Source organism: Drosophila mauritiana, chromosome 3L, assembly GCF_004382145.1.
Source record: "Drosophila mauritiana strain mau12 chromosome 3L, ASM438214v1, whole genome shotgun sequence".
NCBI lineage: Eukaryota > Metazoa > Arthropoda > Insecta > Diptera > Drosophilidae > Drosophila > Drosophila mauritiana.
Genome location: NC_046669.1, coordinates 202,253 through 223,335, shown reverse-complemented (window position 1 = coordinate 223,335; position 21,083 = coordinate 202,253). Strand labels below are relative to the sequence as shown.

Here is a 21,083-nt window from a genome sequence, read left to right as displayed (position 1 = left end):
ATGATTGGGAAATTGTTCGGTCATGTGGCCCGCAATAACATATATTCTATTAAAGGATATCAGGTTCAGCCGATCAATTTTTGAATGTTTTTCTCTTTTCATCAATTTGATTTTGTTATAAGCACATCATTCTTTGCAGGTCAAATAAACTAGAATTTAATATAATCATAAAATTAATGTAATATTAACGGCGATCGTAGATTTGAAGTAATGTATTATAATTGTATATCTATGTGGGACTATTACTAAGAGCTTGCAGCTCTGTGCCTTCAATTTCGTGGGAACCACGATCATACCACCACCTTAATATTATTGTGCGACGCCTGCGCACGACTAGAAAAATTAGCAGTACCCAAACTCCCTGGAGTCCATTCACCATGTCGCAGAGTATCAGGTAATTCGAATTCGATCCCGAGTAAAACGTTATTATTTCGAGCAGCCAGCTTACGACCATTATTATTCCAAGTAAACTGACACATTTAGCGCTAATGGCAAAAAATTAAAATAATTTTTTGTGTTAGGACTGTAATAAATCGGCACTCACTCTTTTTTAACATCTTCATACTTTTGTTGGTCAAACAAACATTTTCGCTCCTGAATGTTTTTTTCAGCCTTGGCGTAGCCGCTTATACGTTGAAATCCGAAGAACGATATGATGTTAATCTAATAATGTACGATAGCATAAAACAAAAAACTGGTACGAAAAGAAGTGCTTACCAAAAAACTTAGAAAAAGTATAGTAGACACTGGAGGAATAAAGTAACGTTGGGAATCTCGGATGGATTCAGTGAGGCCTTTAAATAATACACCTGTTATTACATATGCTCTAAAGTATTATTGTTCTGTTAATTACTTGCCTTGCAGAAAGTAAGACGGCATTCCTGGGAGTCCCTTTTGAACAGTTAATGCAACTATTGTGGCCGGTCCAGAAAAAGCAAAAACAGCGTAACACCCAAAATTAAAGGTGGCCCAACTCTTTGAGCATTGAATGCAGCAAGGCAACTTGTACCACACATTCAAAAGAACATTGAAGCATATGCACAAGTACCAGAAGAAATAACTTAAAATACAAAACTGTATTACGTAGCCAATGAACCCTTGGTTCGGGATCCCATAGATGTGCACAACGGAGTGCACAAAGTATCCAGACGCCAAGCACAGGGACATCAAACTTAGCGAGAGACCATGCAAGTTGCGCAACAAGCGAAGTGTCATGTGCAAATAACTAACTAATAGCAGGCAGGGCATAGATATTAGCATAAGAACGGCAACAAAAACGACCTGAAACAATATTCATCCATTGGTAAATAGAAATTAATGTCACATCGACTTACTTTTGCGAAAGCAATTTGTTCTTCCACTTGGGTTACACATGTAAAGGCAAACAAGTGTCCCGACTTATCAATATCCAAGCAATAATGTTCTTTCACTGTGTACGATTCGTTGCCAAATTTGTCGATGATTAATAGCGAACCGTCTTGCAGAACGAAGAAAACGTCCTCTTCGTCGTCGTACAAAAGAGAACTAATTTTGCAGAAGAATGTGTACTTCGATTAAATTAAATATGGGGATGTCTCGTTTCGCTTACATACCTGTTGCACGGATTTCCTATGTCGTAGTCGAGCGTAGTCTCAATCTCCAAGTCTTCAATGCAGTTATCGAACAGAACTGCACTTATTATGGTCGGTTCGAAGCTTAAGAGTCCGTTGTCGCACATAGAATCGCTTTGATTTTCCCGATATATATTTAAGTTTTCTCCATGTGGGCAGCATTTTCTTAAACGCGACGATGGTGTTGCAACTGGTTGTTTTCTGTACTTTTCCCGTTGAGAACAGTCCGCTGGATCTAACGGGTTGTCTACAGGACTTTGAACAGGAACAGAGGTTGCGAACCTAGCACCTGATTGAATTGTTGCAGCTTCTGTCGAATATGTTTGAGATACATCCAGTGTTGAATGTATTGAGGCGTCCAGAACCTCGGTCGAAGTGCTATTGAATGTGTCTTCATAGGAAATACTAAGCAAAGCAAATTATATTATAGAAAATGCAAAGAATCCAAAATTAGTATTTTTCGAAAACAAATGTTTTGAGCATTTCTTACTTTGAGTTGTTCGATCCCTTCAAACTGTTATTTCCAGTGCTTATCTGTGCGGAGGCGTTGAAAAACGTTTGTAAACTGATTAAAGCTAGGAGAAAATTCCAGTGGCCTAGATTCATATTGCCTTTTCAACCAATCTACAAGAAATATATAACATAAAATTAATAAAACAAAATTGCCGAGCTCGTTTACACAAAAAGCATGTAAACAAACCAAATTTTGACATTAGTTAACTGGTGTGGGTAACTGGTAAGATATGGGTTATCTTATCTGTGTAAGATACCAAAAGAGTGCGTTATCATAATATAACACATGACGTCAGACGAATGTGGTAGCACATTCCTTAGAATTGATCAATACTCGGAAAATTACACTCATCACCTTATACAAAAACCGCGTCAAAATGTCAATTTTTAGGCACTGATGTTCTGCTTAGACCCTATTTTATTCGATTATTGTATTTTGAAAAATAAACTATTTATGGCGATCAGTGTTTACGTACATGTCAAATAATTTATTTTTGCTATTTAAAATGCAACCACTGAGGTTGATTAATAAAGTAATACTAGCGAAAAAGGAGCTTGTATTCTGCAATAGAATCAGTTTGTGCAGGTGATAAGATAACAATGTTTTCAGGGCTTCAAAACAAATTGTTTTCCCACATTTTTATTCCTTAATGATTTAAATTATTATTAAAAATAACAAATTACTCATCAAGCAGAATTAAAATACTGTAATTTAGTATTTTTAGAAAAAATTTTAAAATGTTTAAATAATAATAATATAAAAACCCTTACCAGTAAACAAAAAATCATAGCGGCATCTTATTATCGATAACATTTTTAACGGATTTTCCGTGATCGGCAATCCGCGAAATAAATTTATTTTACCGCATCCAAATACTTTTTAAATTTTTAAAATAGTGAGCAAAGGTAGTGATCACAAGCTAACGGTTTTTTTTAAACGCCCGCACAACACGTCGATAAAAATAAAAATACATCTGTCAGTGCGGTATAGTGTAAATGCCAAAAGCAACCCTGTCTATATCGTTTGTGCAACCATAAAGAATTATTTCTCCAAGCCGACCGCAAGAGGACGCTTCTGGCCTCACGCAATAGAAGAGTCGCTGGGATTGGCCGACTGTACACCGTCTTTAGCTATGTTCAGAACTGTAATGTTAGGTAAAAGTGTCTTTCGCAGTGTGCTGAAGATTGTTAAAAATATTAGAATATATCGTGTTAAATCCTGTGCAATTATTCCGCAACATGCTGGGTAATTTGCGCAGTAAACCCATGTGTTAATTCTGAATGAAGAGTGACATTTAAACAGTCTCTAAAATTTTCACGGTTGCTTAAATGGCGGACAATGTGCGTTGGCTTCATTTCAACGCACTCGCACACATACAATCGAACTTGGTGGTGCTGTCCAGTGCCTTTGCCGTCCAACACTAGAAGCCAAGAATGTGTTTTGAATACATGTACTTAATGTATTTAATCGGGACCGTTATTGTGAACTAAACAAGCTCTTTTGGCGGGTTTTTTTTTATTTCCAAATTTGCGCAATACGAAGAAAGTAAACACCTAACGACAAACTTTTGACGATCTGATCGATTTTTCCCCCACATACGCTGTTGAGTAAATGTGTGTGTTTGAATGTGTCCCGTAAATACATAGCTAGCTGGGTGCGAGTGAGATGCGGTGTGCGTTCCCTGTGGCACCGTGTACTAATGGGTTCATTTTCGTTTCAGATCTAATGTGCAGCTTCACAGCGTTAACTTGTAACAATATCTGAGGAGAGTACCCCCACGCACCCCAGCACACAGCCAGATAAATACGCAAGGCGAAAACAAACAAGATGAGCGGTCGCGGCAGCCGTAAACGTGGACGTCCGCCAAAGACGCCCAACGAACGCGCATCAGGACGCTTCAACTACCAGCTGCTCAAGAAGCCCAAGTATCTCAGCGAGGGAAAGTCGCAGCCCAGCACTCCGTCGGCATCCAGGGGCATTTCTCCACAGAGCGACGAGGGCAGCAGGAGCAGCCACAATAACCACACCAATCGCAGTCGCGGGAGCGCCGCTAAGAGGGGACGAGGTCGCAAATCCGCCGTGCAACCGAACACCAGCAGCTACTCTGGGAGGAAAGGTGGGTTAAAGGGGCACCTACACTCGAACATGGGAGTCAAGACTTACAGTTTCGCTCTGACCAGTTCAAAGACTAATGGGGAACATCATGTGCCATATATTTTCAGAGCGTTCATTGCTGCGGAGAAAACTTCGATTGTTTTGAATGCTACTCATACTTCATATGAGTACGTTAAAGAGCTTCCGCTTCATAAAAGATCAAATTTAATATTTTCGTGACAACCACCACCGTGCGAGTCAGTTTCAGTATCTGCTTCTTATAACAAAGATTATTTTTGAAATCCTTCGACAAAAAATCTTTCAGTCTAGTTGGCTTGAGTTTATTAACAATTACTTAAATACGATTCAGTAGAAATTGGGTCTACAATAGCAGTGACAGTATGTCAGGTTTTATGCACTTAAGTGTTGGTCATATTGGTTCTAAGAGTTACTGTTCCTTTTTTCAGGGTACGAGTCGGAGTATCACTACGGGTCAGATTTTGGGGATTCCGAAGAAGATAAATCCGATAATGAGGATGATATGCTGCTTACTCCCAGCGACGACGAGAGCTTAGAAGTAGCCAACGAGAGCGAATCAGAATTTTCCGTGTGCAGCTTTAACCAAAATGGAGTTGGTCGGCCGCCACGTCCTCCTAGCCCAGAACCTGTGTGGCTGCAGGAAGGTCGGCAGTATGCAGCGCTTGATTTGCCGGACTCGTCGGAAGATCTTTTCATCGCTAATACACACGTTTTGCGCGCGCTCAGTATCTATGAAGTACTGCGACGATTTCGCCACATGGTCCGCCTTTCACCATTCCGATTTGAAGACTTGTGTGCAGCGCTGGCTTGTGAGGAGCAAAGTGCATTATTGACGGAGGTACACATAATGTTACTTAAAGCGATTCTTCGAGAAGAGGACGCGCAGGGTACACATTTTGGCCCGCTGGATCAAAAAGATACGGTTAATATAAGTCTTTACCTGATTGACTCTATAACGTGGCCGGAAGTTTTGCGAAGCTATGTGGAAAGCGATAAGACGTTTGATCGCAACGTGTTTCAGATTTTAAGCCAAACTGAATACCCGTACACGGGCATTGACAATCGGCTTGAAGTGCTCCAGTTTCTGTCAGATCAATTTTTAACTTCCAATTCTATACGAGATGTAATGCTGCAGGAGGGGCCTATTCATTATGATGACCATTGCCGCGTATGCCATCGGCTCGGTGATTTATTATGCTGCGAGACGTGCCCTGCTGTCTATCATTTGGAATGTGTGGACCCGCCAATGAATGACGTACCTACTGAGGATTGGCAGTGCGGGCTTTGCCGCTCGCATAAGGTAAGTGGCGTAGTGGACTGCGTGTTGCCACAGGAAAAACAAGGCGTGCTAATCCGGCATGATAGCCTCGGTGTTGATCGTCATGGGCGCAAATATTGGTTTATTGCACGTCGCATTTTTATCGAGGATCAGGAGGACTTTACATGCTGGTATTACAGTACGACAAGTAAGTTAAAATTGCTGCTCAGCCGACTGGACGCCGAAGAACTGGAAACTCGTCTGCATAGCCAGATTACAGAACGGAGAGACGAAATCGAGCGCCAAATGAAACTGACTGAGACCTTAACCAATGAACACAAACACACGAAGCGTAGTGTTATCGAAATCGAACAAGAGGCTAAAAATGAACTTTTGGAGAAAGAGGTCCTTGACGAGGATGAAAAAGATGTTGATGCTAAATCTGAAGAGGGAACAAAAAAACCAGAAGAATGTAAAATGGTCACGCGTCAAAAATCCAATCAGCTGACTAATGGTACTTTGTATTTCAAACTTGGTATGGAGCAAGGATTTAAAAATTATGTCAACCAGTATTCAACAAATCCGATTGCACTCAATAAGCCGCAACGAAACGAGGAGCGAGATAAGCGACGCCATCTGTCCCATAAGTTCTCGTTAACGACGGCTTCTGACTTTAAATGGATCGGTATAACCATGGGAACTACTGACAATATGATAACCACTCTGAGGCAAACATTGATAAACTTCGAATCCAATATAGCAGCTTCCTTTTTAAATATTAACTGGGTAGTTAACAAAAAAATTTGGAATGCTGCGGTGATGAACGCCCGTCGACCTTCTGAATTTGCGGTCGTATTGTTACTTTTTCAAGCGTCCCTTAAGAGCGTTGTTTTTGCCAACGTCTGGCATGAGCAACTCGGGCACACAACCTTGCAACGCATAACTAGTGCCGAACGAGAAGAGCGAAAAAAGCTGGAAAAGCGAGAGAAGCGCGAGCGGGATGATGAGGAAGAACGTAATCGCTTAGCATTTAACTACATAAAGTATACCCTGGGTCTCAAACATCAAGTCTGGAAGCAAAAAGGAGAAGAATACCGGGTACACGGGCAATGGGGCTGGCTTTGGCTCTCAAGCAGTCGACGCTGTGGTGTTCGTGCACGGCGAGCCCAGCCACTAACACACAATAGAGTCTACGTACATTACACCATGGGAGAGGAAAACGACGTAAATGAAATTATTTTAGTCGACCCACGCACCCAACGGTTTATGCAACAATGTGAGTCAAGCAATGTGGATGGACAGGTGTGTCATTATTTACCGGACCAATATAAAAATGTGAAAGTTATAGAAGATGTTAGGGAGAAAGTCAAAGGGCACATCGACGTCAGCAAAGCGCTTAATGCTCCAGGTCGTACTTATTATTCGAAAGTGGCTCGCAAATCTAGGTTAGATGATTTATTGGATCGCCGTTTAAAGTTGGCCGAGGTCGAGGAGCAGATGGCTTCTAAAGTTCCTTCTGACACGAAGCCGCTTCTTGTTTCTTCTCAAAATGTTACAGCCAACAGCAAACAAACGTTTCTGGAGAAGCGTTTACTTCGCCTTACTGAAGTCCAAGCAAAGGGGGGTCCTGCAAACGTAAACTTGGAACTTGTTAATTCGCTGGCTAAACAAATTCAAACCGTGCGCTTACAATTTAGTCAGCTTAATCGGTTTGCTAAAGTTTTTCGTTGTTACACAAAGGAGTGTAACACCAATTCAAATGCTGTATCTCAAATAACCCAAAATACTTGCTACTCTCCATTATGTCTTCAAAAAGCTCGGGCCAAAAAGGAACTTCTTTTGCTGTTGCGAAAGGCGCACACTGCCGGTAATGGCTCAAAAGAGACAGTTGCCGCTATTTTGGGCGCTGTTAAAAAGCCATCTATTCTCGAGCAGAAGCTGACGGAGGGTAAAAGAGAATCATCTCAGGTGACCGTGGATGATCCCGAAGAGGGGAAGCCAGCTGAATCCGAAGCGCCGTTGGATTTACTTCAAGATTGGGAACATGCACGAGCGCACGCCGTTCCTTTTAGCGATTCTTTATTGACCGAGTGCCTGCTGGTTGACCAGGAGTGCGTAACCAACACGAGAATTAAACAAGAGGGGGATGGCAGTGGCGGAAGCAATACAACTCCTGACTCGAACACACAAGACTCCGATAAAATAGACTATATTGAGAGTATGGACGTTTGTAGTAATGTTGAAATTGAGAGTACCGAAGACTCCATTGTTACGGGCTTAAACTCTGGGAACGCTGAAGATGTCGATATGACACCTGGATGGCGGCGAAAGCGTAACCAGAAATCGAAAAAAAGCTACATCGGCACTAAGGATGTGTTGGATCAGACGTTAGACAAGGATATACCACTTAACAAACAGAACCGCAGATTTCCCATCACTGCACGTCCGGTTAAGCGCGAATGTGTGAAAAAATACGAACGAGAGACATTTGAGAATGGAACCGAGCGGGTCTATTCGACTAGTTCGCCTCGGGGTCGTGTATACCTCCTTAATGACGCAGCCAAGTTGTATGAGCAAGCTGTAAAAACTGAGGATAAGTCAACGATATCCAAAAAGCCATCATACTCTCGATACCCACTTATATCAAATTTTCTTACTCATAAAAAAAAGCGTAGCCTTTTAGTGCTACCACGATTTGAGTTACTGAAACTGGCTCGTCTAGGTGGAAAAACATCGACAAATGGTTTTCATCACGCAGCGAAAAATAACACAATTTGGCAGTATCAGTGCTCGCGTCCCCTCTTCCGAACCTGTTGGTCCTATAGAACATCTAATGCCACGTCCTTATCCAGCCTAGCACTTCAGCTACGAATATTGTGGTCGTGTCTCCGCTGGGATGACATGATAGCAAAGCCACCATCCACGGATGGGAAGCATCAGGTTACTACGGATACTGAAATTGTAACATTGGAATTGCTCAAACTTCGGCATTCAGGACGCTATGGTGAGAAAACAAGCTATTTGCGACGAAAAGTTGTTATTCCACTTGAAATGCCCAAGACTGTAAGAGGTGAGAGTTAATGTGCATTTCCGTAAAGGCATTCAAAATTAATTAATTTTTCGTTCCACAGAAGTAACATCTATACGATCTGGACTGCGAAAACGAAAGCGTGCTGAATCTCCTCAGCCAACCGAGCCACAAATAAGCGAGGAATGGGTCGACGAAGATAAATTGGAGCTATGGGAAATTAAATTTATGGGAGAAAAACAAGAAAAGGCACGCCTATCAGCTGTCACCCGATCTGTAGCATCCCGTCAATTGGACGCAAGTGGTAGTAGTGGTTCCAACACTTCAACTAATGGAGCTCTTGGCGTCGCCGGACGCGTCCAACTGGCACCTAAGTTGAGTGAAGATGTTAAAGAAAAAATGGAACAACAATTGAAATTACAGCGCGCTGTTCATCAGCAGAGAAAATTGGTTGCAACTGGCGAAGTAACCCGTTCTGTGACACCAGGTAAACTTTTTAAGTTTTATTCATAGGGAGGAACTGACCATTCTTATTGACCATTTCAGTTAAAGGCCAGGTTATCGGTAGCAGGCGTGTCATTGTTAAAAACCCTGATGGCACAACTCGAATTATTCAGCAAGCAGTTACGCAGGTTTCAAGAACAGGAGGAGCTAATACTGCAGCAGCAGCTGCTTCACCTACTGTAGGAGGCTCGACAAGCACGCAGTCAAATCCATCCACATCTACACCGCATAAAGTACAAATTATAAGGGGCCCAGATGGCAAAGTAAGCGTACGCGGGTTAAATCCTGGGCAGCAGCTGGTTCAAATGCCGGATGGTAAACTCCATGTGCTGACTACCACAACATCTTCAAATTCGGCGGGGCAAGGTGGGTCATATTTAAAAAAGCTCAAATCCAATATTACTAATGTAATATATTACCATTTCTAGGAAACAAAATAAAGGTTCCCATTAAGCCAGCTTCTGCTTCGTCGTCACCCGCCATCAGTTCAGCACAGACTACTACAAATCCAGTGACGCCAATGATAAAGCAAATTGCAGTTAAACATGTCACAAAAAATTCAGCGACCCAATCCATAGCATCATCCTCGCGAGTAGCATTACCGCTTGCTCAAATTAAGAATAAGTTGTTACTGGCCCAACAGCAGCAGCAATCAACATCATCACCAGCAACTTCATCATCCCCCGTGCAAAAGATAGTGTCAAAAGTGGTTAACGCTAGTACCTCTGGGCAAGCTCTACAGCAAGTACTTGTGCAGTCTGGGTCAAAACTTGTATTGGGCCAAAACGCACAAGGACAAAAGGTTATTATATCTACATCGGCGACACAACAGCAAGGAACATCACCGGTTCAACAGCAGCAACTAGTACAATCGCAACCAATTCAGCAGTCACCACAGCAGATCTCCATGACACAGGTCGGTAATCAACCAACGCAAAAAGTAATTCAGCAAATTGTTAATACCAGCAACGTGCAGCAGCAGATAGTAGTTGGCGGTCAACGGATTATCTTAAGCCCCGGTCAAACTATTGTTACTCAGAGGAATGTGCCGCAGAGTCAAGCATTGCAGATGGTTCAGCAGCAGATTCAAACCCAGCAACAGCAGCAGCAACATCATGTCGTCCAGCCTCAGCAACAATTTGTGGTTCAATCAAACCAAATTGTACAATCTTCGCCAAGTGCACAAACCAAACTGGTTAAACAGCTTGTGGTTCAACAACAATCGCAGCAAACCATTGAAGAAAAAACACAAATCAGCACGACTGATAGCAATGAAACTGGCACACAACAAGTCTTGGTTCCAAATTCAACTTTAGCCCAGCAGTTAGCACAGGGCAAATTGCAGGTGGCAACAGTGAATGGGCAACAAGTAATCGTAAAACCGTTGGGAAATAATCAGGCTCAAATCGTGGCACATATTAAACACCAAGGTGATGGGAACGCTCACATCGTTACAAGTAATTCAGCCACTGCAGTACCTCAAGCTAACCCACAGAACTCACCAGTCAAGCAACAGGCTCTCCCACCACAAAGTCCACAACAAGTCGTTGTGCAGCAGCAACAGATACATCAACAGTCACCTACAAACTTCGAAAGTGGCGTTACCCCAATAACTCAACAGCCGGTTCTCACCCAGACTGTCCAGGCCCCAGCCCAACAGCAAGCCTTGAGTGTTGAGGAAAGTCTTTTGCAGAATCAGCCGCCTGGAACAGTAATTAAATGTGTCACCGCTCAAGTATTGCAAACCGAGCATGGTCCACGTATAGTATTGCAAGGCCTGGTGGGCAACGATTTCACTGCACAACAACTGCAATTGGTGCAAACGCAGGTGAAGCAGCAACTAATGAAGGGTGTGTAGTTCTATTGTATATTTTGTTGCCTTTTAATATCTCCTACTTATATTTTAGCTCAAGAGTCAAATGGCAAACTTGGTGTTCTAGGCCCAACAAAAATATACTTGGCGGTACAGCCGGAAAATGCAGTTCAATCACAGCCACCTCCTCTAACACCAGTTCACCAATCGGCTGCGCATCAGCAAGTGAGTAGTTTTTAGTTGTAATTATAATGTAAAAGTATAAATGAGAAATAGGAACCAGGACTGTGAGGGTTGCATTTGCTGATTCTCGACCGAAATGCCAATTTGTTTTTTGTTCCATCCTACGTTTAAGTTTAGTTTCTTATTTATTGAACCCGAGCGGCATGTCGCTGCTTCACTTGCACTTTCTATACGTTTCGTTTGGTACACCTAATTTGTTTGTTTGTTGTATTTTAATGAACATAAATTAAATACATTGCGTTTCCTAATTTGTATACATTCCTAAGCTGTAAACAATAACTTATAGTTTCCAAGTACAGCAACAGACTTATTGAAATATGAACCAAGGCTTACTATTGCAAAATAATTATTCAACAAGGAATTCTCCACACAGGAGCTCGATATTTAAAAATACATGATACCGTTTAATTACTTGAATATGTCATATTTATTTTGTTTACCTAATTTAAATAATATTAAAATGTATTTAGCTTAAAATTGTGAATACCTTATTAAATATAAGTAAATATTACATAGTGAGTAGGAAGCACATTAAGCATATTAACTTAACAATAATCCAGACTGTCACCTAATGTTAAAGACCAAGGCAAAAGTATTAGAACAACTTTGCTCCGATTAGCTTTTCTTGCCTGAGGGGCATTTGGTTTCTAAGTAATACATAGAATATTTGTAAATTGTAAAGCGCTTTTTGCAATAAAACCTATTATGCAACTACACTAATTGTGACCAGCTCTGTTTCTTTTTTACGAATAATTTTCGAAATCAGTCATCCATAGCATAATTTAGCAAGCTCTCAATGTTTTAATCTTTGAAATACTTTTGCCCCCACTTAAATCTATAAAAATGCTATCTTCATTAAGATCGTTCAGCCATTGGCTGAAAAACAACTTTTCGTGGGTGTAAAAGGTTTCTTCTTTTGGAATTAATTTTAAACCAGCAACCACAAATGCAAAATTTTAATGTTGCCTAACTACCGAATTTATCTTTGGAATGCTGATATCATAAGTTTAGTGGAAATACTGTTAAAAGTGGCATTAACTACTATATTAACTAACTACATCCATTGAGCCGGGACGTGTATCAAAGAAGAGAAAGATTTAAATGAAACGTTTACAATGGATTTAGAAGTGAATAAAAATAGAGTATCATGTCTAAATTTTTGCTATAATTATTTCAGCTCATATACATACACACTATAAAGCCTGCAAATGTAGGAATTTTTAGGCGTGTGTCTAATGTTATAAAATTGTGTATTCCTCCTTAATTCAATAGCCTACAAACCACAATGAAAATATGTTCAAAAGTTTGTGAATTTTTGTTTCTGAATTAGTTGGATGATTATTTGCAAATTGGCCTTTGTGTTGACAAAAAGCGCATGCTTCATATATAAGTAAGAAGAGAAGTCTGCAAACGTACCTTATAAATCTGTGCAAGAAAAGAATTTATACAGAGCTAATAGACTATAAATATAAATCAGATATCAGTTGAATTCACTTTAGGATTACAAAATCATTGGTCACAATTTCAATGGCCAAGTTAAATTTCCATTTTAATTCAAATCTGGTTTAAAATACGAACTGCTGAAGAGATTAACCCCACGCAGAGTTTTAGTTGACTGGCATATTTGAAGTTATACAAATTAAAGGCAAGTCTTGTTTTTTTAAATGGAAAATTAAGAAAAGATTTCTCCATACAAAACGCATGTGCTTATGTCGCGACTGAACTAGATTTTCTGACATGTCCTTTATAATAAACACAAAGGCTTTACCATTTTTATAATCATCTCATCTAAATCGAAATGAAGTTTACACTTGTCCAAAATTAAATTTTGCAATAACACGGCCTAATACACCTTACATATCCTTACACCAGTTTCATAGCATTTTAATCTCTTTTACACAAGTTGCATTATAATTTTAAATCCATTTTAAATACTATCCTATCTCTGTAATAAAAGTGTCATATACCTTAAAATCAAATTCATGCTTCCACTGCTTAAAAACGTTTAACCATGCCATAATGTCACGTGTCAACAACTTCAACTCCTAACCACGTGTTAATCTCTTCGACAACTACAACAACTTCAATAAAACACATTAAAAGGTTGCCTGGAGTAAATTCTACAACTGATCTCTGATTAAAGTCAGGTAGGTGTGTTCGTAAATTTTGTTCTTTGAGCTCTTAGTACTCGTTCATATTAACGCAATCAAATTCTCAAATTTTGAAAATAACTTACATTTTTGGAAACGATTAGGTTGGTGGCGGCGTATCAATAGCTTATACTCGTATGATGAATTCAAATTATTTTGTGCGAGCAATTGAAGAAGAAGAAGATTATGATGATGAGATTATCGTCGTCTGCAGTCCGCCGAATCAAATTGTTCATTCACCCCCATGTGAAGTATTCGAAGGTAGAATTTTAGAAAGTGAATTGCCGTGCCGCACCAACAATAATTGTAAGCCAATTTTGCAAGCAAAAAAAATTAAAAATTTATAATCTAGTTCTAGTTGAAGATCAAGACAATATTGAGCAGCATCGCCTAAAATATGAAAGTGAAGACCTTAAACGATGTTCATTGCAGACCAACAACATCGAAATCGACGCCGATACGCTAGCAACAACTTACGAAGCCAATTCAACTATTAAAGATATAGCCATTAATAATGGCGATGATCAGGAAAACAGTAAATGTGCAGAAACAGAAAATTCTAATATTACAACTAATGAGTCCTTTGCCGGTACATCTTCCCTATTAGAGGGTTCAGAGCAAAAGGAACCAACTAATCTTGCCGGCTTCGATATATCAGAAACAGACTTAGAAAATAAACAAAACGAAAGCTTCGTTGTTACCAGAGGATACATACAGAAGTGTAAGTGTTAAAAAATGAATAAAAGTATAAATGTTTTTGAAATAATAAGTGCCATGAATTTCAGCTATTTCAAATGCTTTGAAACAAGGTAATTTAAGTCCGGAACTTGAAGAAAAACTTGTTTGTATGCAGAAGCAACAAGAAAATGCGAATTCGACGAATGAGTGGGAATCATGCTCAAGGAGCAGTGTGAATGAGGAAGCACTTACTTCCAGTCGCCAAACCGATGACACTGAATGGAAAATTCGTACTTCCTTAAAACGCCCAAATGCTATGACAACAAGCAGCCAATTTAATCGAATTTTAAAAAAAAATCGGAGCAAGAATGACGAAGTCGCTGAACTTGGAGAACAAAAGCAATCCCAGTTGGAACGTCATAAAGAATTGCTTAAAAAAAATATTTTGCGCAAGCGTTCCTTATTAGAGCGCAATTTACAAAGCGAAATACACGAAGATGTAAAAACTAAAGTCCAAAGACATGTACGCCCCTTAAGTAACGCTTCACCGGACGAACATAGCGAAAATGAAAGAAGTGGCGAACCAAATTTAGATTTTAAACGGTACGTATACGCGTGGACTTGTGTGAAATATGATATATCTAATAAAACCTAAATCAAATCGTAGGACAGAGGTGCAGAACCCCAGACATGGCGCCGGCCGACCAAAAAAGTTGACAAGAAAAAAGGAAAAGTTGTATTGCATTTGCCGTACTCCATATGATGACACAAAGTAATGCAGAAATGCATATTCTTAACGCACTGTTAATTAATATATTGTAATTGTGTCTATGTAGGTTTTACGTGGGGTGCGACTTGTGCAGCAATTGGTTCCATGGGGATTGTGTCAGTATTACCGAGGAAGCTTCTAAAAAACTATCGGAGTTCATTTGCATTGATTGCAAGAGGGCGAGAGAAACGCAACAGCTTTACTGTAGCTGTCGTCAACCATATGACGAGTCACAATTTTATATATGCTGTGATAAGTGCCAGGATTGGTTTCATGGCCGTTGCGTTGGAATACTTCAGAGCGAAGCAGAGTTTATTGATGAATATGTTTGCCCTGAATGCCAACGCAAAAACGATGCTAACGCTGCAAATATGAAAAAACTGACTCCAAATGACGTTGAAGAGCTGAAAAACTTAATTAAGCAGATGCAGGTAATAATCTTAAATTTATAATTTTTTATTTATTATTAGGGACCTTACATACAAAATACAATTTTTGAATAAGTATAATTTATTCTGTGTTAGATAAACCAACAAATATTGATGGTATTAAGCATGTTAAAATACGGCCATATTTGTACAATTTTTGAATCAATATTACAAAGTAACGAACAGAACGAAAGTATTATAGAATAGTTGGGCACAGAGAATTAAGTTCAAGACAAAGTGAATAATTCCTCATACTCTTTACCCAATTGACTCGTAAATATCACATTCATTTCTGGCTAACGGAAAAAGTAATGGAATAAATATTCAATCTCCCTACAGTTACACAAAAGTGCTTGGCCATTTATGGAACCGGTTGATCCGAAGGAAGCACCCGATTATTACAAAGTGATTAAAGAGCCAATGGGTATGTAACACAAAAATTAAATTTGTCCGAAAAAAACAAGGAAATTTTCGTTCTATAGATCTCAAACGGATGGAAATTAAACTCGAATCAAACACCTATACGAAACTAGCTGAGTTCATAGGCGATATGACAAAAATTTTTGACAACTGCCGTTACTATAACCCAAAAGAATCATCCTTTTATAAGTGTGCTGAAGCACTAGAGTCATACTTTGTGCAAAAAATTAAAAATTTTCGCGAAAATGTTTTTGGCCAAAGGACATAAGAAATAATAGCCCCTGAAAACTTTAGAACAAACGATTATAGTTTATAAAGACACTTCTAACAATTTGAAAAACGTTATTCAGTTATGTATTCTTATTTTGAATCAAATGTTATATATACATATATTATCAATAATAAATACGTATAATTAATAATAATAAATAATGTACATATTGACCGTATTCAGTAACGTAGACCAGTATGCAAAAAATTTCATATTCACCAGACATTTTTAAGATTAAGTTAAATCGCCTTTGTACAAAACATTAAAGTGTAAATAAACAGCATGCATTTCATTTGATATCCTTACCATATGCTGTAGGTTTTAACTTAGGCGTATGTAACTTGTAAAAATACAAGCTTATAATAAATGTTCAGCATATTTTGAAAAAACTTGCATTTTCATTTTTAGTCTTTGGGTTTACTCCTCACTGGACTTTTAAATTAACACCTATTCAGCGAAAACGAAATATACTTTAAATATCATATTATTATTATTAATCGGGTTCTTTGGTTACATAGGGTACATTTTAACAGTCAGATGTTTGCTTCGCAGTGAAGATACCCTTTATGATCACTAGAATACTAGAATGCGTAGAAATTGTTTTTTCTACGAGTAACGGGTATAAAAATACTAATTAACTAAAGACTGGTTGCCATGGCAAGCGTGCACAGAAAACGGGTTTATTGAACAAAATTATTGACTAGTTAAATACAATAAAACGATGGAACCTGCTAAAGTGATTGGAAAGGTGTAAGAGTTCAGCGCATCTTATTAAATATTGAATAGCAGATATTATTAACAATTTTAGAAAGGAGCAAGTGCGCATGGAGCACAATTCACGTCGTAGTTTTCCAAAAGCTTGGAGCGGAATTTCGGGCAAGCAAACTAACAAGTTCTACCACCAATCTGAGATTAATTCTCAACTTAGTAACCAACTAAAATTAAAAGGTATATTTACATAGAGGTTTATAATTCTGTTTATAATTCTAATCACATACTCTACCTTATAGACTTGTGCCCTTTTGTGCACAACAACCAAGGCGAATCGCAATTCGTATCTCCGGAGGTGTACAAACCTTTACTGGCCGTCTGTCGTTGTGGTCGAACTAGGGAAAGCCTCCATATGGGAAAATGCTTACAAAGAGCCTTGAGTCCAGATTACAAACAAGCCATGGTACTGAATGGCACTGATGCATGGAATGGAGAACCATTGAATGTGCCTTCCACTTCAAGCTGTAAGTAGTGCACCTACAGTTAACTGAATGGGTTCAACAATATACCGAGATTTTCAGCTACAATTGGCTTCGTAGGTATTTCGAAAAACTACCAGAAACTGGAGCGTTCTATGCAATATGTTTCTCCTGCGTTTTCCATGCCTGGCCCTCGAATTACAGCAGTCCCTTACTATAATATTATTATTGGATAAGTCATCACGAATTTTAAAGTTTCTTCTTGTTGATCATTTCCAACCCATATTTTCGATGAATCCAATCTGGGATTTCCCTAGATTATCGCAAATATAAGCACACGATAATAAACTTAAAATTAGTAGCGGCATCGTACAGAACTGGATTTTCCAGACGATTGTCTGCTTTAGAAACCTGTATTCAGTGGCGTTCCCATCTTATTTACTACTTTGTATTTTGATTCACCGAAGTAAAACTTTCCAGTATATGTGAAGTTCCTTATGTTTAGTGCAGCTGTTTCTTGTGTCGGTTCAGTTTCCGTCGATCAGCGAACGAAAGCACATACGAGTATAAGCTTCAGGATTCAGTTAAAGATGTGCATCAATTGGCATCCAATATTTATTTTGGCTTGTTTAAGTCAGTTGGGCGCAGCCCAAGAACCTTTAATTTTCGAAACATCTCGTAACCCATGGAATAATGCCGCAGCAACGACGGCAATACCAACTTCGCCCACCAGCACAACAAACTTAGTATTGGTTAACAATGTAAGAATACCAGGAGGTCTTACACCATTCGTACCCGCACCGGCCCCAACCCAGGAATTTCTGAACTGCTTTGGTAACTGTCCCACCACATCGCAATACAATCCCATTTGCGGCAGCAATATGCAGCTTTATATGAACGAGGAAAAATTTAATTGTGCCCGTTTCTGTGGAGCTGGTGAGTCCCATTTTTTATATCCCATTTTTTTAATCACAATTATATTTCACTATTCGTTTTTAGACATTCAAATAGTTCGAAGAGGGTCTTGTGAGGGTCTTTTTTCGATGACGAGAGGTTGATATGCTTTACCAACAGCAAACTAAAGTAATAGATTAATTTACTCCAACTAACATAGTTTCAGTTTAAATATTATTATGGCACAGAGATAAGACGCCAAGTAGTACATAACGACGCAAAAATAATATAAATAAAATAAATAAATACTAATGCAAAACAATCAAGATAACCTGGCTTGACGCACTTGTAGACAATTTCGAAATGGATTCCCAAGACAGTTCCGTTCCGAATTTCAGAGAGAATACTTATAAATATGGAGGCGATTTATCAATTGGTCGTAATCTTAGGTACAATACTTACATGAATATACATATATTATTCTGTGTGAAAGCTCCTCCTAAAGTACTCGTTTTCTACTCAGCTATTATTTTTGGGCCTCTGCAGTTCCAGTCCACGGTATTAGCTGACCCTGTTTTTCGTCGCCCAAATGCCTTAGCCATCGCGCCCGCCCGCACCTATACCGGTGGATACAACCACTCGACAATTCACAGAGCTGTCGAAAAGACCAATTGGACTGCAACGGCGGTTCACCAACCTGTCCTCCAGGCGCCCGGATTTATAATACCATCTCAGAACCGTTCGTGGATTCACACCAACCAGGGATCTCATGGCGATTTACCAGGTAGCGTCCCAGCACAAGCTTCAGGTTTTTCAAGCGGCCGGGTGGCCAGTAATAATCCCCAAACAGGAGTAACAGGCGTTTATCAACCAAACCCATCCCAAGGTAAAATCGTAAATCCAGCATTTGTCGTTGGCAAAAATAATGGAACGTTTTATTCAACCTATAATACAACAGTCCCTGTCAGGACTTATCCTTATGGGAACCTTTCAATTTGAGCAATTATAAAATGTTACCAAAACCCAATAAACGAAATTAAAATTAGCATTCTTTTCAAAAATCAATTTATTGTGCTCTTGAATCGTTGCATGTATTAGGATCATCGGCATAAGTATTGGGGTTGCTTTCCGGTATTCCAGAAGTGTAAATAAATGTATATTCAATGAAGATTTTCCATATAAGGGATATGTCAGGGATGCGTATTTTTGGAGGCGTGATTACGCTGATCACGCCACCTAAGTATATCAGCTTTGAACTATCAATAAATGAAGTGACACGCATGTATATGAAATGCGATTGCTGACCAATTGCCGAAAAATTAAACCGATGATCTTTAACCGATGAGGATCCCTCGCAGCCGTCAAAAATTCCCACGCTGCAGTCCTATACTCCCACGCTGCCGTCAAAAAATGATCCCACGCCGCCGTCCAATCTCATAAGAATCCCACGCCGCTGTCCAGAACCTCCATCCCTCGCTGCAGTCCCGATCTTCGTCTCCCACGCCGCAGTCATCTCCATTGATATAAATTCCAGTAGTCTTAAGAATATTGTTCCTAGCGCCCTGGCCTAAACGCCCTAATAGTCCCGCGTTGCAAAAACTTGACATCCCTCGCCGCAGTCTGAAGTATCCGTAAGTCCGTCATCTTTGAGAGCCGAAAATCCCACGCCGCTGTCAAAATGTACTCCTAGGCCGCTGTCGATGGATAAAGTAGCCTGAATCCCACGCCGCAGTCCAAGTTAGAGAATCATTCCTCAACAAATCTAATATCCTCACGAAGGGTCCTCACAAGAGAAAAAGAATCGACCAGTGTGTAGCGAAGCAAAAGCAATCCAACTTTTATATTGGTTCGAAGGGGTACGGGTTGAAACAAGGATTGAAGTCGTCATCAGTGCCGAAACCCTCAAAGAATTAGGTGCTATCCCAAGCCAGTAGTGTAAATTCGATGGTGCTTAGCGAAGAAATGATACCTCCAGCCTACTTGTTGCTCCAAATGCAGATAATGAAGAATGATCCGAGGAGGATTTTAGGACTTCTCATAATATAAATGACCAAAGGGTGTGGTGCTCCTACGCCGTGTAGTGTTCGTTCTTAATATGCTCCAAATAGACCCAGGATGCGAATTTGGTGATTGAATGCCCAGTAAATATATGTAAAAGGTAGAGTGTTGAAACTCGAAGGTATTGAGTGTCAGCACTGCCGCCTCCGCCTGTGTATGTATGGTCTCCCTGCCTTGGTTCGGGGGTCAAATGGTCCTCTGCAGTTTGAAACGTCTATGTACGGTGCATCCACTTCATCTTACTGCCAGGAATCTTGTGCTAAGAGCGGTACTGATATTTAACTGACTCTTGCTGCTACTTCTAGACCGGACCGTCTATCCTAGGGTAATGCAGTCGCGATGCAATCGTCAGCGAAGTCGGATGTCCGCATTGACTCTTAGAGGAAAGGTTTACAAGTAATAAATTAAAGGTTTATACAAGCCTACAAGATAATGAAACGATTCGTTTAGAATACATAGATTTGAAAACACTAAAGGAAAAAATGATCAGGATATGACTTCTAAAATGTATGGTTATTAATGCATAACAAAATCTATTTGGTCTTCAGTTGGTTGTACCGCGGGGCGCGTGTCTCTTGGATTCCCTTTGAGACCAACATGACGAATATGATTGATGTCGCGCCTGGCAGATTGCAGATAGCAGCCAGATTTAGACACGTGCAGATTAGTTTGTGAGAGGTTCTGAAAAGCGTAATTGCACGGACTAGAACCCTGCTCATATTCGTATACCTTTGTGTATTGGGTGACCCTGCCTGCCGCTGTCGCTGTACATCGCGTTGGATTCCCTTTACGATAATAACGCTGAAGCGAAGAACTCGACCAGGAGCTCAGTTGGGAGTTCGACTTAAACCAGGAGCTCAACGAGGAGCTCGACTGCTGTAGTACCACCTCGCATTTGATTCCCTTTTGCGGTACGATGATCGGCGGGCCAGGAGTTATGGGCTCAACTGGCTAAGCTTGGTGCGACACATTGCACACCCAGGTTGGTCTTCAAACACTAATCGCATTTGTTTCCCTTTGCGATGGATATGGGTTTTCTCAAATTCTGGGCTACCTACGGAAGGAAAGTGCAAGTAAAACGACAACCCGCTGGTGATCGAAGTGCTTTGTCCTTCCTGCGCT

The 21,083-nt window shown here is 39.9% G+C and overlaps 5 protein-coding genes across 15 annotated transcripts; 4 read left to right on the top strand and 1 right to left on the bottom strand.

Annotated features, from left to right (window-relative positions):
- Positions 1-77: 77 nt before the first annotated feature.
- Positions 78-3,737, bottom strand: LOC117141635 (probable G-protein coupled receptor Mth-like 14). 2 transcript variants are annotated; one of them, XM_033305189.1, is made up of 8 exons: positions 2,895-3,737; positions 2,101-2,234; positions 1,593-2,015; positions 1,335-1,524; positions 858-1,281; positions 718-794; positions 545-663; positions 78-485 (listed from the first exon to the last, which is right to left on the bottom strand). In XM_033305189.1, exons 2-8 carry the CDS (start codon positions 2,214-2,216, stop codon positions 230-232), a joined length of 1,605 nt encoding a protein of 534 aa, XP_033161080.1. In that variant the 5' UTR covers positions 2,217-2,234; positions 2,895-3,737; the 3' UTR covers positions 78-229. The 2 variants fall into 2 exon arrangements, with proteins under 2 accessions (XP_033161080.1, XP_033161079.1); XM_033305188.1 differs by lacking the exon at positions 2,895-3,737 and adding an exon at positions 2,600-2,656.
- On the top strand, positions 3,280-16,116 carry LOC117141631 (nucleosome-remodeling factor subunit NURF301). Of its 10 annotated transcripts, none has more exons than XM_033305175.1 (15): positions 3,280-3,369; positions 3,845-4,240; positions 4,686-8,585; positions 8,647-9,030; positions 9,090-9,413; positions 9,476-9,963; positions 10,030-10,897; positions 10,955-11,085; positions 13,358-13,559; positions 13,612-13,974; positions 14,039-14,534; positions 14,599-14,703; positions 14,768-15,131; positions 15,468-15,552; positions 15,611-16,116. In XM_033305175.1, the coding sequence occupies exons 2-15, from the start codon at positions 3,952-3,954 to the stop codon at positions 15,814-15,816; spliced, it is 8,205 nt and encodes a 2,734-aa protein (XP_033161066.1). In that variant the 5' UTR covers positions 3,280-3,369; positions 3,845-3,951; the 3' UTR covers positions 15,817-16,116. The 10 variants fall into 10 exon arrangements, with proteins under 10 accessions (XP_033161066.1, XP_033161065.1, XP_033161064.1 ...); XM_033305174.1 differs by having other exon boundaries at positions 10,027-10,897; XM_033305173.1 differs by having other exon boundaries at positions 10,024-10,897.
- A 131-nt stretch (positions 16,117-16,247) lies between these two features.
- Positions 16,248-17,262, top strand: LOC117141652. The gene is made up of 4 exons (XM_033305226.1): positions 16,248-16,567; positions 16,628-16,767; positions 16,830-17,054; positions 17,112-17,262. Exons 2-4 carry the CDS (start codon positions 16,644-16,646, stop codon positions 17,243-17,245), a joined length of 483 nt encoding a protein of 160 aa, XP_033161117.1. The 5' UTR covers positions 16,248-16,567; positions 16,628-16,643; the 3' UTR covers positions 17,246-17,262.
- A 134-nt stretch (positions 17,263-17,396) lies between these two features.
- On the top strand, positions 17,397-18,222 carry LOC117141650. The gene is made up of 2 exons (XM_033305223.1): positions 17,397-17,945; positions 18,009-18,222. Exons 1-2 carry the CDS (start codon positions 17,507-17,509, stop codon positions 18,065-18,067), a joined length of 498 nt encoding a protein of 165 aa, XP_033161114.1. The 5' UTR covers positions 17,397-17,506; the 3' UTR covers positions 18,068-18,222.
- Positions 18,033-20,075, top strand: LOC117141639. The gene is made up of 3 exons (XM_033305194.1): positions 18,033-18,092; positions 18,256-18,352; positions 18,427-20,075. The coding sequence occupies exons 1-3, from the start codon at positions 18,069-18,071 to the stop codon at positions 18,900-18,902; spliced, it is 597 nt and encodes a 198-aa protein (XP_033161085.1). The 5' UTR covers positions 18,033-18,068; the 3' UTR covers positions 18,903-20,075.
- The last annotated feature ends 1,008 nt before the right edge of the window (positions 20,076-21,083 follow it).

Excerpts from the sequence above, each read along its gene's own strand:
- LOC117141650 (XM_033305223.1), top strand. The coding sequence starts at position 17,507 with ATGTTTAGTGCAGCTGTTTCTTGTGTCGGTTCAGTTTCCGTCGATCAG. Across the intron at positions 17,946-18,008 it reads TGCCCGTTTCTGTGGAGCTG|ACATTCAAATAGTTCGAAGA; the intron begins GTGAGTCCCATT and ends ATTCGTTTTTAG.
- LOC117141639 (XM_033305194.1), top strand. The coding sequence starts at position 18,069 with ATGCTTTACCAACAGCAAACTAAA. Across the intron at positions 18,093-18,255 it reads TTTACCAACAGCAAACTAAA|ACAATTTCGAAATGGATTCC; the intron begins GTAATAGATTAA and ends ACGCACTTGTAG. Across the intron at positions 18,353-18,426 it reads TCAATTGGTCGTAATCTTAG|CTATTATTTTTGGGCCTCTG; the intron begins GTACAATACTTA and ends TTTTCTACTCAG.
- LOC117141652 (XM_033305226.1), top strand. The coding sequence starts at position 16,644 with ATGGAGCACAATTCACGTCGTAGTTTTCCAAAAGCTTGGAGCGGAATT. Across the intron at positions 16,768-16,829 it reads TAACCAACTAAAATTAAAAG|ACTTGTGCCCTTTTGTGCAC; the intron begins GTATATTTACAT and ends TCTACCTTATAG. Across the intron at positions 17,055-17,111 it reads TGTGCCTTCCACTTCAAGCT|CTACAATTGGCTTCGTAGGT; the intron begins GTAAGTAGTGCA and ends CGAGATTTTCAG.
- LOC117141635 (XM_033305189.1), bottom strand. The coding sequence starts at position 2,216 with ATGAATCTAGGCCACTGGAATTTTCTCCTAGCTTTAATCAGTTTACAA. Across the intron at positions 1,282-1,334 it reads AACAAATTGCTTTCGCAAAA|GTCGTTTTTGTTGCCGTTCT; the intron begins GTAAGTCGATGT and ends ATATTGTTTCAG. Across the intron at positions 795-857 it reads GCCGTCTTACTTTCTGCAAG|GCCTCACTGAATCCATCCGA; the intron begins GCAAGTAATTAA and ends TATTATTTAAAG.
- LOC117141631 (XM_033305171.1), top strand. The coding sequence starts at position 3,952 with ATGAGCGGTCGCGGCAGCCGTAAACGTGGACGTCCGCCAAAGACGCCC. Across the intron at positions 8,586-8,646 it reads AATGCCCAAGACTGTAAGAG|AAGTAACATCTATACGATCT; the intron begins GTGAGAGTTAAT and ends TTCGTTCCACAG. Across the intron at positions 15,553-15,610 it reads AGTGATTAAAGAGCCAATGG|ATCTCAAACGGATGGAAATT; the intron begins GTATGTAACACA and ends TTCGTTCTATAG.